Source organism: Erigeron canadensis, chromosome 1 (assembly GCF_010389155.1).
Source record: "Erigeron canadensis isolate Cc75 chromosome 1, C_canadensis_v1, whole genome shotgun sequence".
In the NCBI taxonomy this organism is placed as follows: Eukaryota; Viridiplantae; Streptophyta; class Magnoliopsida; order Asterales; family Asteraceae; genus Erigeron; species Erigeron canadensis.
The window spans coordinates 51,166,302-51,181,323 of NC_057761.1; the positions used below are offsets into that span (position 1 = coordinate 51,166,302).

The 15,022-nt window shown below is 34.6% G+C and overlaps 1 protein-coding gene across 4 annotated transcripts; it reads right to left on the bottom strand.

The window, feature by feature from the left end:
- Positions 1–3,935: 3,935 nt before the first annotated feature.
- On the bottom strand, positions 3,936–10,485 carry LOC122585229 (inactive poly [ADP-ribose] polymerase RCD1-like). 4 transcript variants are annotated; one of them, XM_043757349.1, is made up of 8 exons: positions 10,163–10,485; positions 7,862–7,969; positions 6,518–7,642; positions 5,902–6,143; positions 5,128–5,228; positions 4,845–5,033; positions 4,665–4,760; positions 3,936–4,223 (listed from the first exon to the last, which is right to left on the bottom strand). In XM_043757349.1, exons 3-8 carry the CDS (start codon positions 7,537–7,539, stop codon positions 4,161–4,163), a joined length of 1,713 nt encoding a protein of 570 aa, XP_043613284.1. In that variant the 5' UTR covers positions 7,540–7,642; positions 7,862–7,969; positions 10,163–10,485; the 3' UTR covers positions 3,936–4,160. The 4 variants fall into 4 exon arrangements, with proteins under 4 accessions (XP_043613284.1, XP_043613283.1, XP_043613285.1 ...); XM_043757348.1 differs by having other exon boundaries at positions 7,862–7,974; XM_043757350.1 differs by lacking the exon at positions 10,163–10,485 and having other exon boundaries at positions 3,936–4,220; positions 7,862–8,075.
- Between the last annotated feature and the right edge of the window lie 4,537 nt (positions 10,486–15,022).

Below are 15,022 nucleotides of genomic sequence, written 5' to 3' on the forward strand. Positions count from 1 at the left end.
ACTGCTTAATCAATAGGCACTAAATCATATAGTAACTCTTTATAGACTTGGGATTTTAATTAATTGTGAATTTAGATGAACATCTTCCTCTAGACATCCATTAATTACCACAACAATACACAAGTTCATGACGGAGTCCACGCGACTAAGATTAGGTCATGATCCACGGCGGTCAATCTGTTTTCGTTCAGCCTTCCAAAAGGCTTCAAACTCAATTGTCGGCATAGAATTGTTGAAGCATTTATCAATAGGTTAACTTTATGCTGAGCTGGTTAATCTCGATCAATTATAGAAAACTTCAATATAACTTTCTTCTATACAAAAAAAAAGAAAAAAGAAAAAGAAGAGTCGAAGATTGCGTGGATGGATTACGTACTTGAAGATAAGTACATTTCCAAGTAGAATACGTTACATATATAATTGCTACTGTATCTAATAAAGTGATGGTTCAGTTGATGTGGTTACGATATAATTAATAGAATGTGTAGAACGCCTATATTCTAGCTCGCGTCCAATATATTTTTCCAAATAGTACATACACATTTTATCATCTGATTCAGCTTGTGAATATATATATATATTATACTAGATGGATACCCGCGCGATGCAACGGCGGTGGGCGGAAGTGACAACGGTTGATGGTAGTAATTTTTATATCAGCGTTAACAAAATTGCGGGTTACAAAAGAGAGACAGTAGTTAGAGCATACCTGATTTTAGGTGGAGAGGGTATTATGAGAATAAAAAATGTCTAAGGGCAAATTAGGTATTTCAAAGACGAAAATAATTAGTAGGGGATTTGCTTTATTAAAGAGTATATATATATTCACGATTTAAGCCATCCGAACTGTTCATCGATCGATACACTTGCATATATGAGTGTAAGAGTGTTCATTATCAAGTTGACAAGTTGTTTGCCGAGAGTACATTTCTAACTTCTTAATTACCTGGTGTGGTATATTTTATCGAAAAGCAACGTTTCAGCAATTTAAGTATTTCACAGAATGTTTTTTGGAAGGAAATAGAATCTATCAAAAGAATTGGAATTAGAAGAAATATTTTTGATTTTTTAAAAATTCAAGTAATTCCTTCCTCCATCCCAATGAATGAAAATTCTATCAAATGATTGAATGTTTACATTCCTACATAACGAGATTCCTTCTTCTTTCCATATGTGAACCAAACGCGACATTATTCTTTAAGTTCACCCTTTTTTTATTTTTTGAACTGCAACTTTCGATTTCATATGGAAAAAAAACAGCTAGCTAGAAACTAGCATAATACAAGAAAAAACTAAAACTTAAAATTACACCAATCATTCCATGAAATATTTCTATATGTAGAGCAATTTTTTATCCATAAGTAAGATGACGATTGAATGTCTTGAAATATCCTCACTGTAGAGACCCTTTTGCTTTCAAAAACTAGTTCGTTTTTTTATTTCCATAAGCTCCACATCGATGTTAGGACAATAGCATTAATCACCTTTTTTAAGCTTCTCGACAATTGGCTTGTTTCATGAATTTTCAACAGATCCTCCACATCAAATGCAAAGATGGGCTGTAAATCACACCAAGAAGCAACTTTGGACCAAATTCGATGTGCAATTTCACAACTAGTGAGTAGATGATTCATATCTTTTTCATAGATGTGGCATAGAGGGCAATATGTTGATTCGAAATGAACACCTCTTCTCGCTAGAAGCTTTTCTTGTGGGAATCCTTTCTTTCACTGCTCTCCATCTAAAGATATTCGTTTTAATTGGGATCCAGTTTTTCCATTTAAATGTGAGTTGTCAATCCTCATTTACCAAATTTTGTAACACGGTCTTCATTGATCTTACTGAAAATCCTTTTGTCTCATTCTTTGTCCACAACCATCGATCCTCATTCGATGATGGCCTAAACTCTGACAAGGACGAAATGCATTCGTTGTATTGGCGTTGCTCTTCAATAGAAACAAATGGTCGTTTCCATCGCCAATTCCAGCTAACTAAACTATCCTGCACATAAAAACAATCACTAACAAGAATGGACTTACAGGTTTTGATGGAGTATAGATCAGGGAAGAGTTCCTTGAACGGTTTTTCTACAGCCCAAGTATCAATCCAAAATCTCACAGAGTTGCCCATTCCCACTTTTCCTTTGATCAAATGACATAAATTAATATCAGATTGGGCTAAGCAGTTCTCAACACTTGCTATCGAATTCCACACTCCTGGAAACTGCTTTCTATTAGGGAGAGCCGACCATGTTCTATTCGAATTATGTATTGAGTGAATTAACCTTCTCCATAGTTTAGTTTCTTCAGTCTTGTACTGTATCTCCACTACCACTTAGACAATAAAGCAAAGTTAAAATCACTTAAGGGAGTGAGGCCTAATCTTCCAAGGTTTTTGGATCTAGTGATTTGCTCCCAAGCCAACCAACAAATCTTTTTTGCTTCAGAATTGCCCGTCCAAAAAAATCGTCTTCTTTTTGCTTCTAATATTTCAATTATTGAAGCTGGAGCTTTATAGATTGAGAAAAAATAAGTCGGTAATGCTTCAAGGACTGATGTAAGTAATGTAAGACGACCACCAATTGACAATGTCTTTTCTTTCCATTTTGCAAGCCTCTTATCGAAAGCGTCTATCACTGGAGTCCAATTATCAATTCGATTCATATTTGCTCCCACTTTCAAACCCAAATAGGTAAATGGAAGAGAACCGACATTGCAATTGATTATATTGTTGGCTGCCCTTTCCAAATCATTTGAGAAACATTGACTCCATAAAGAATTGATTTCGAGAAATTAATTTTCAAACCTGAAATGATATGGAAGCACCTAAGAAGAAGCTTTATATCTGTGATATTCTGTTCTTTCCAGTCCCCAATAATGATAGCGTCATCCGCATAAAGGAGGTGTGAAACTATAGGCCCGTTGTTTGGTGCTATGAAACCATGAAAACAAACCTTCATCACTAATTTTTTGAATCATACATGAGAGCACTTCCATTACAATGATAAATAAATACGGAGATAATGGGTCTCCTTGCCTCACACCTTTTTGGTATCTAAACTCATAGGTTGGGGAGCCGTTAACAAGCACCGAAGATCTTGATGCTGAAAGGATACTAGAGATCCATTGACACCATACCGGAGGAAAATTCATCTGGGTAAATGTGTTCAGGAGAAATTCCAATTGACATTATCAAAAGCTTTCTCGAAATCTATCTTGAAAAGCATCAACTCTGATCTCTTTTTCTTCGACCATGAGATTATTTCATTAACCATTTGAGGTCCGTCAACAATATTATAAATAGATAAGAACCCAGATTGTGTCTCAGATAAGACGGAATTGATAACTAAGTGGAGGCGGTTGGAAAGAACCTTGGATATGATTTTATTCAGTGAGCTGATCAATGTTACAGGCCTGAAATCAATTAAGGATGGAGCGTCTTTTGTTTAAGTTCACTTAAGCGGTAAATTGTGAAATAGACGTTTCATCATGTTGTAGCATTTTGTTTGTTTTAACTTTACTTGATGGAAACCAACTTGAAAAAATCTCCAATTCTTATGGAGTCATGCATCTAACACTAAATTTTTAAGAATTCACATAGACCCCACCACCTAATCATATGCATCATTACTCATAACATAGAACTAACGTTATTGCCTTATTGGTCATCAATTTCAACCGATATTTCTAAAACTTTAGCATCATAAAGACTGCTGAAAAGTTTTTGATAAACCAAAACTTGGACCCTTTTTGCTACGTCGACCATTATAACAGAAGACTTTGACCGATCGCCCAACTTAAAAGTTATTTTGATTCTCCGTACTTGTTTACTGTATCTTTACTCTCCTCAGATGGCTAGGCCACGCACCTTTTGATTAAACTAGTTTTACTAAAAAAGATATCGTTATAGACTCAACTCTACAAAGAGCAACGGTATTTAAAATAAAGAGCAACAAATAAAGCACCAAACGATGCTTTACTAAATTTAAATCCTTCCATATACAGCTAGGGGAATCCAGCGTTATGGCATAAGAGTTCAAAAGTACCCACATGACTAGTTTTATGAAATATGAGCACAACCAGAAGACAAACAATCTACTTGCATCATCCAACAAATGCAATGAAGTCCCATAGAAAGCAACACCAAATGCCTTCAAGTTTCTAAACATTTCGACCTTCTTGCACCTCCTTAGCTTCCGCCATGTTAGTAGATTTAGGAATCTTCTGTAAGAAACAATGAATGACAATGAGACATGCCCTACAAGTTCAAAATCGCCAAAGGAAACCTTTTCTACCTATTGACTAGTCAACTCAAGTTATCAGTTTACAGTTAAATAAGTTTACAGGGGTCAAGCAGCTAAATAAGAAGATAGCTTAGTGATAGAATCAGTTTACAGATGAACGAATGTGGCGTTAGAGAAAACCTCTTATAAGTCAACTTATACATATAACGAGATTTTTTTAATCATATAGACTATGTAATCAATTTAGGCACATTTTCATTGTAATTCACAATTTACATAGAATATTTAAGAGCCCATGCAGGCAAATTCAACCTGCACCCTGAACGGCACGCTTTGACCAATCACAAAATAGGTCCATTCAGTCACCTCTAAACCTCTAATAAACTCGATGGACAGAATCAAAAAGTTAATTGCAACAAACCTTGCTCTGGAGGACAGATATGGTAGACCTCAATATCTGATCACCAACTACAGACCTCAACTTCCTAATAAACTCTTCCCGAGTCATTTTCTTGGCCTAAAAATCACAAAAGAGAAGAAACAAACAAACATGAACTCTTCTGGTGCATACAAAACAGTAAATGTTAAAGAACTTACATACCCTAAAAGCCTCGTAAAAAATACAGAGTAGTCTCATATCATTCGGGGCTACTTTAGCAGCGACAGCTTCAAACAACATAGAGAAAGGCATCCATGGAGATTTAGGTTCCTTGGGTGTGCTAGAACCAATACTTGGAACCTTTTCCTGAGATGACAGCTTCATAGCTTCCAACTGAGGGTCGTTTTTACCCTAGAAACGTATTAACATGAGATAAAAAGCTCAGAACTATAAATGTCAAATCAAAGATTCGGGTTTCTCGAATAACATGACAAATGAGCCTTACTGTTTTACTCGAAGAAGAATCTTGGTTCACGGGTCCATTAGGATCATGAGTTGTGGTGACTCTTGATATATCAACCCTACTTACTTCAGCAACTGGATTTCCTACATTAACATAATGAAAAAGATTACCAGCCCATTTTCAAAGGTTTAAAAAAGATTTAAATATCAACATCTTCTTATAAAAATAACTTCAACAGAATATGCCATATTTAAATATTAAAACCTTATGATAGCCACATTTGTCAACAACAAAAAAGAGAGAAGATTCACACCCTCAATAAAACTTCTGTTTTCATTTGTCAACCAGCATGCTCTCAAAATGTGAAAACTCATACTTAAAAAACAGATAGAAATATGTGTTCGAATGTAAGTATGCGACTAAAAGAAAAAATGATTATCAGATGTTCAGCTGTTCAGCAAACTTTAATCAGTATATAAGTCATCAAATATTGCCTGTTTTGAAACAATTAAAGCAAGTCTCCAAGAAAGTAAAAAGGAACACAAAGAAACTTAAATTACCATTGATCAGGTCGTGCGACAGTTTATTATTCAGCCCTCTAAAAATTAGAGAGCCAGGAATAGTATTTATTTATTAAACACTGATTGTGATTATCATGGCCTCAATTTGCAGTTTTGCACTTATCAGTTCCAAATGCAAATACAAAAACCTTACAAGATAGTGGAGTCATTCAACCACGTATACAATGAAAAGGTTACAAATGCTTAACGCTAAAACAAGATTTAAGATGTGAAGTTGGAAAGTATGGATTACAACCTTTGACAGTCGAAGATAACTTGAAACTGACGACACATTCGGGGAAGATGTGGGTATTCATGTTCGAGTTCCAGATAACATAATGATTTGGATTCTGCAAATCATCAACTCCGCTATCAAAGCACTCATTACTTGGATAAAACTGTTTCGACCCTGGTTGAACAAGTTCTGTATTCCCCAAGATCACACGGCATAAGACCATATGCCGTAGTCCATTTTCGTCAATATCACAAATCGTAGCACTGTAACAAATGCATGAACAAATTTTTACTACGATTTAAAAGACACATATGAAAAGTGACTATTTCAAGTATCTTATATTCATATAAAAAACAAGTCAAACTGGTATATAAAAAGAAGTGGCTACAAACGTAACAGGTGAAAATCTATCAAACTTTTACATCATCATGCTATTAATGAAAGTAGTATAGTCCATTTAATGACAAGGTTTGTTTGTATCATATACTTCGAAAAATGCACCAAATTTTTACAAAATTAAAATGAAACCTGGCAAAGACACTGAATCTCACATGTTACAAACCCTGTTAACTTGCCAACTGTATATACATATGTATTACATAAGAAGCCAAATAAAAGCAAAGAGTACTATTTAAACCTGCTGTGGACAGACTGAACCGATGCAAGGTGAACTCCATAGCCATATTTCCCCAGCTGTGGCCCATTATGGCCATAAAACATAACCTCAGTAGGTGCACCTCGAACAGCTGCGAACCATGCATATTGCAAGTTAGCCTTTCCCCGGAGCTTTTGAGTAATTTCTACCTGTTTCTGAAAGATTTCCAGCCGTGCTTCCATAAAACTGCTGGTGCATTTCTTGGCATCTAGAAAGTCAACTTTTAAATCACCTAGAGCCATGATAAACATGTTTCTAGCAGCTTCTACATCCACAGTCCCACAATTACTTCCCAAAACTGGAGATGCACACTCAACGCTCTTTTGAATTTCCTCAACAGCATTGCTACCAATCCTTTGACCTTCCTGGTCAAGTTTGACTCGTTTAACATTTGACTCTCCAACACAGTCCTCATCTTTTCCATTATTTAATCCGTTAAGCTCAATTTCCAGATGCAAATTAATTTCAGGGGCCATAGATGACTCACTAAAATCTAAATCTTCATGATTCCCATAACAGCCGGAAATAATCTCAGGAAAAATACAGCTACCCGCGTCATCAATCCAAGCAATAGGCTTCTGACAACCTGTTTTCAAATCAACCTGAATCATATATAAAATGTCTAGAATGAAATGACATCCGTTAGATTTCACTTCAATTGCCGCCCTCTTTGACCTGAAATCTTCTTTGATCAAGTCAATTATTTCTTGCGAGAAGTCAACCCATTGCCCATCTTGAGAAAATAGCAAACGTTGTGGCACCCCACTCCTCATAAAATTTGAATAGTTTTTCAGTAAAATTTTCCTTGAGCACAAAGAACATTTGTTTTTGCATTCGTTTTCCCGTTTTCTCTTTCCGGACTTGTTCCATACTGGTCTCACACTTGAAGTTTTCTGAATAGCATTGACTAACTGAGCCTTGCATTGGGTTACTATTTTCCTTTTTGAATCAACGATAACTCTTCTACGACCATTTGCTGATACTTTCAAGACCTTTGATGACATTTTATCTACACGGTTAATCTTATTTACACTAGTCTGCCTAAAAGTTAAATTCTGGGTGAAATATACAGTTTACTAAAGCTAAGAGCAGAAGAAATTGCATGTCCTGCAAAGAAATGTTGCCAAAAAAAATAACAAGGATGAAACTAAGCCATACTCTGTCCTCAAAATTCAATCAAATATTAAACATTCTCCAATGATTATAGATTTATGGTAAGCAAGTAGGTAAAGAAAGCATAAACTGAGAGTATTATATAAGAGGATAATAATGAAAGTATTTTCTGGTTAAATATCAAAATGAGAGCAATAACTATTGATAGCTTACCATGTTTTGAAATCAGCTTCACTTCCTTAATATGCGACCATCTCCCTGTCATTGCTTGAGATCGACAAATTTCTAATACTATCAGAGTAATTACAGCTCTATTCAATACTACACTAAAACACATTTGTATTATCAGAAATCAGGACTGAATGTGCGATACAGATATATCAATTCAAACTTTTTGTTTTATAAATCATGAAAGATATCATTGTCTTCGAATCAACAAAAAAGCAATAAATTTTCATGCCATGGTTGATTTTTAAAATCATGATATAACACCTCTAACCTAAAAAGAAACATAGCTTCAGTCAAATAAATACAAAATGGGAAGTTGCCGAGGAAGACGGTAAAAAAACATTATAATATTTTGCCTGTCATGTCAATCAGTCATCAAAACAAACATATCCATTCGCGGATTATAACCAGTTGTTTCACAGAGTATTATCCACTTATGACACAAAAAATTGTGTGAAATCAAAATGATAAAACTATAAGAAGCTGGAAATTTATTGGTGTTCGTATATGTTGGTTCATTCGCTCACTCCATGCAGGGGGTTATACTCTCTAGCTTCATATATCAAATTTTCCTCTCAATCAAGCATACATATATCACGAAACCATTGTTCAACATATAAAGGATAATTCAACACGTGTTTCAAAGTCTCATGTGACAACTATTCTCAATCACGAGGATCTCTCATTTTTATCAGACTGTTCAGACATGCTTCATAGAATTTGGAAACTGGCATTGATCTTCCTAAAACATAGTTGAAATCTAGACTTTTCAAATTTACAAGTTTTAAAGTTAAGAAATGAATACATCTCAAACGGGCACGCACATTAACCTCAATATACTTCTAAGTAAATTTTGACTATAAAAATTACTAAAGAACTTCAAGAATGACAATATTCTCAATACATGTGCTTTGATCAAACTCATAATTAACTGATCTGCTCACATGAAAAATCTTTCAAATTCGAAAAAACTACTTAGGACCTCAAAAATCTCGAATATGTAATTGACCAAAGGTTTTTGTGATCGATAAAACTTTTCAGTGATATCTCAAACATTAAACTAAGAGTTCCCTTCGTTTATAACATATTAACATAACTGTAAAACATAAACTAAGACCAACCTGTTAAGTATATATCTGGTAGTTATCTAGTCTAAAGTAAAATTAACACATTAAGATTAACTTCTTATGCATATGATCCATCATTTGATTCAGTAGATATACACTTTTTGACAAACTATAAAAAAATTCAGCTTCTCACTAAATATAGAATCATTAAGTAACATGGCATCGTTAAAGATCATCCACGCCAAAGTGGTACTTCCGAATACGTCATTCTTAACTTACATGCACTTCCTTCAATAATGTTCTTATATTTTCTCTAACTTATTGCGCATATCCATCCAATGTTTCATCGTTTACCACATTCAAACCACACGAAACTATTTCAAGACAAAGCAATTCCTTCATAAAGTTATTACAGTTTCCCTCACTTATTGCCCAACTAAATACGCATTACGTAATCATATAACACATATACATTCGATATTTACCACAAATACCATATTTTGCCACAATCAGATCACACGGAACCATTTCACAAACAACTTCAACACTCGTTGTAAACGGTAAACCAAAACATTTTAATCACAAACCCTCTACATTCAAAAGGGTCATATCCTGCTGACTTTACATACTTTTTTGCTTCTCAATCAGCCATACATGTCTAATAAAACAATAAAAGACACAAATTCATAAAAATAATTACACACAGAACCATATAAACATGCATTTAAGCCCTCTTATTACAATTATTTTCAAGCATGAGATATTATCCTTACTTTTTTAACCATGATTGCTTCATAAACTGTGTAAACCCAAATATATATTTATATAACAAATATGTTACAACATATGAATAATACTTGCTACAGATCATAATATTCTTTATAATTTTTTTTATAAGCATACATGTATACAAATTTATCTAATTTTCTGGGGAAAAAAAAAGAATTTAATTAAACTTTTCACCTTCTCAAGAAATATGTATTTATAAACTTTTGTAAAACCACATGTGTATAGTTATGACAAAGATTTTAACTTTGAAAATAATTTAGAAAATACTAAAATATTCAGACAAAAAAAAAAGTTAACAAAAAAAATCCTTCAAATATATATAACAGATTAAATAAATACAAAAAAGATAGCAATCAATCATAAAAGAAACAAATAAAAAGCACAAAAAATACACAGATCTATTAAAAAGAAAGATACAAAAAAAACTTACCCAAAATAAAAACCCTAATTATATAGATGTATAAATACAGGTATATATGGATTATATGATCGATTAATAGAAAGATAGATCGGATGTTGAAGTCGCCGTCTCTGAATAGGTAAAAGTTGAAGATTGAATTTTGGGGAAATTGAGAAGAGACGGCGACGTATTAGAAGCGATGACTTTGTTGATCATATTATTTCCTTTTTAAAAGATTTTTATATTTGTGTGTGAATTGGTTGAATTTTTTTCTAAGTATTTTGCTTGGGGAAAAAGAAAAAATTAGGTCGGCGAGATTCGAAGAAATAGGGATGATGGAGGTGAGGAAAGTAGGGGTGTCTGGCCGATTTTTATTATTGTTAGGGTTATAGGGATAAAGATAAGCTTTCCTAGTCAAATAGGAAATAATGAAAGAATATGATAAAACAAAACTAGCATGGTACGTACATAATGCATTGATGGTGGTGGTAACGACAATATGTTGATGGGATGATTTATAATGGTGATGAAGACGTCGAGTGGTATAAGTGAAAGGACTAGACTCGAAAACCGAAAATACAATTTTTATTTTTTTTAATACCCCCACTGCACCCCCACTGCGCCGCAGTGGGAAGTCTCGAACTCAAGTCTGGAAAAGCCCCACTGCGCCACAGTGGGTTTGACACACTCCTACTGCGCCGCAGTGGGAGGAACAACAATTCTGGATGTAGGATTCCACTGCGTCGCGGTGGGCAACCTGATCAGCAAGCCAAAAACTCATTTCAACCTTGATCAAACTAATAATCTTCAATTTGCAAAACAAACATCTTAAAACACATTCCAGAAATTTATAACTTCATAGACACATTTTAACATAATTGCAACATCAAATTGTTTCAAATCACATAAACACCATCATATGGGTCATTTACCCACTTTGACACTATTTTCGTTACACCTGATCATTTAAATAGTTTTAATAAAAGTATGACCATCAAATCAAAATGTACCAAGAGCCATGAGGAGAGGGATTTCTAAGCCTCTAACCAAAAGATTGTCATTCATCCATGAATTACCTAATACCTTCAAGTCTTGCGAAATTCAACTTCAAGCTCTAAATCAACTCTTTCAAATCCTCAACACTAGTTCCTTCTTCCGGAACTACCTATAAAATGGTAAACAACTAAAATATAAGCAAAGTCTTAGTGAATATACTTGCATACATTTACAAACACGAAGGAGGGCAACGTACAAAACACTATTACATGTAACCTATGACACCGTCATGTCACATTTACATACTCACATTTGCACACTAAAAACTTTACATGGATCCATATGAGCAAACAACAAAAACATGATCGACTATCAGGGTTCGTAGGCCCCGGAGGTTCTTAGGCCTCACTAGATCAACTATCGGGGTTCTTAGGCCCCGGAGGTTCCTAGGCCTCATAATTATGCCCCATATGGGCCTATACCAAATCAATCACTACACAAGGATAAACAAACTTCAACATAATGTGGTCGATTGACCCAACGTATACATGAAGGTATGCAAATATACTCACCTGTTTCGCAACAAGGACAATAACACTAAAACGATAATGCACAAACAAGCTTCAACATATGATGATAACATAAAAGTGCATAAGCTTATATTCACAATCTTGACTAGCTCAACCTAGCCATTCTCAATCACTAGCCTTTTCTAAACCCAACCCATTTGTCATTGAGTCTCATTTACTTTCATCTTCAACAATAACATTAGGTAGTTCAACCTACCATTTTCATCCACATTTTAATCACTTGCAAAAACTCATCTTTTCTTATAAACTAAAAATTATCATATGTACTTATCAATTTCATAATCAAACTCAACACAAACTCAATGACAAACTAGGTTATCATAGGAGTTGGGATAAATTAACCATAATTTACATTCTAGCAAAAAAAAACCCCAAATTGGTTCACTCCATGAACCCTAATTCAAAAGAAAGATGAAAACTAATTAGGGGAAATCAATACCTCAACAAACAATAAGTTAATTCAAGAGTTAGGTTGGAAATTCTTCTTCCCCTCTTTTCTCTTTGAAATTCGGCCACCACCACCTTCCACCACAAACCTTAACTTTTCAATTTCTTGACAAAGATTGATGGTGATGATTATTATTATGATTTCTATCCTTAGATTGAAGGAAATAAACTTTGATTTTGAACAAGGAAATGAAGGAGATGCATGAAGAGGTGAAGAAGAAGATTAGTGGAAGTGTGAGTAATGAAGAATGGATGTGGCTGGCACATTAAGGGGATGCCACGCCCCATCTAATTTCTTGGTAATATTATATCCGCTATCTGCTAATGTTCCAACTAAATTAACCCCATATCTAAAAATAAAATACTAGGAAATTAATTTAATGTCAAAACTATGAAAAGGGGTTAATTTCTTTTACCTTAAAATCTTGGGGTGCTACAACTCTCCCCCACTTGGATAGGATCACGGCCTCGTGATCCAAGCCATATGCAAAGACGGATAGTAAACAAGAACATCATGCTCGGACTCCCATGTGCAATCGGACATCTTACCGTGCTTCCACAAAATCTTATAAGTTCTTACCGTCTTATTTTGTACTTTTCTAAGCTCTTCTTCTACAATGGCAATAGGCTCCTCAATTTAGTTCAACTTGTTATCGACCTCGATTTCATTCAAAGGCACATAAGTAGATTCGTCGGCGAGGCACTTTCTAAGATGAGACACATGAAACGTAGGATGTATTCCCGAAAGCTCATCCGGTAACTCCAAACGGTATGCAACTTTGCCAACCTTGGCCAAAATTTTGAATGGTCCAATAAATCGGGGACTTAGTTTCCCACGCTTTCTAAATCGTAGAACGCCTTTCCATGGGGAGACTTTCAACAAAACACGATCGCCCACATGAAATTCAATCGGCCTTCTCCTTTTATCCGCATAAGACTTTTGTCGATCATGAGCCGCTTTCAATCTCTCCTTGATCACATCTATCTTCTCTATAGTTTTTAACACCACTTCCGTGCCACCTATTTCCCTTTGACCTACTTCTCCCCAACAAATTGGAGATCGACACTTCCTTCCATACAACATTTCATACGGTGGCATTTGAATACTAGAATGGTAGCTATTGTTGTAAGAGAATTCTACCAACGGCAAGTGAAGATCCCAAGTGCCTCCAAAATCGATTATACATGCCCGAAGCATGTCTTCAAGCGTTTGAATGGTTCTCTCACTTTGACCATCCGTTTGTGGGTGATAGGCGGTCCTAAGCCTGAGCTTGGTACCCATATCATCATGAAATTTCTGCCAAAAATGAGAAGTAAAACGGGTGTCCCTATCCGAAACAATGGAGATGGGAACTCCATGTCTTGCTACCACTTCCTTCACATAGATCTTCGCCAAATCTTCGGATGATGATGCCTCACGAATAGGAAGAAATAAGGCACTCTTAGTCAATCTATCCACTATTACCCAAATCGTATCGAATTGATTTCTAGGCGTTTTGGGCAATTTGGTGACAAAGTCCATAGTAATATATTCCCACTTCCATTTGGGAATTTCCAATGGTTGCATCATACCGTAAGGTTTTTAATATTCCGCCTTCACTTGTGCACAAGTCAAGCATTTTTCAACATACTTCACCACATCCCGCTTCATACCGGGGCACCAATATTCTACCTTCAGATCATGATACATCTTTGTAGCACCGGGGTGGACGGAGTACTTGGATTTGTGAGCCTCATCAAGTAAAACTTGCTTTAACTCACAAGAGAATGGGATCCAAATCCTTCCAAAACGTACGGTAAGGCCACGAGAGTCCTTAGCAAAATATTGAATTTGACCTTGTATTCTCTCCTTCTTAGGATCTCGTTGCAAAGCCCTCTCTTAAGCTTCTCTAATTTGGTCGCTTGTGAAACTCGGTCAAACTCGGCTGGATCTCAAGAATCAAATCAAAACTCGAATTAACTGTAGTCAAACAAATTTGTTTGTTTTCTGTAAAAAAAAAAAAAAAAATCCCCAGGTTAGTTTAAGTTTATGATTCCAACAAATAAATTTTGAACTTTGAAGTGTTATGTTTAAGTTTGTAAACAATTATGTTTTAAGTTTAAAAATTAATACATATAATTTCAAAAATTATAAATTTTTTGTATAAACACTCGATCTAAGTTTTCCCTGATTCTGATCCGAATTTTTAAAAATTCGTGACCCCCCCTCTCGTCGATCCGATCCCGAGCCATGAGTTTCCTTACCTTGCTTAAAATGAAGGTTTATTGCAATTGGTTCATTTTTAAGATAAACAATAAAAGCAATTAAAGTATGATTCACCACACTAATTATAAAGATTACAAATTTAAAAATGTATATTTTTTGTTATATTGAAGTATAGGCTAAAAGATAAACTTTCAAAACTAATATCACTATGTATAAACAAATTAATAGTTTGGGAACTACAATCCAAACTAGCTAAACATATGTAATGAATTCGATCTAGTTGTCTTCTTCGATACATCATGTGCAATTTTAAATTGAAACATATACAACTCCTACATATACAAAAACCTACATAACGTATTTTAGACTTAACAACTACTTAGCTAAAATTTTGAAAAAACAAATGTTTTATAATGTAGTAGTGATAAAGGTTATACTTATATATATAATATATAATATAATCTATTATCTTTTATATTATAAAGTTGAAGGCCTGATTGTTTTTTGGCACTTCACTTATGATGTTATTTATGATTGTCATTGATGAGGGTAATGCTTTTCTTCCATGCTCTTCTTAATATCGTCTAAATGTGTTGCTTTCGTTTAGTACAATGCATGTATATTTGTGGGTTTGTGAATACATATAAAGTT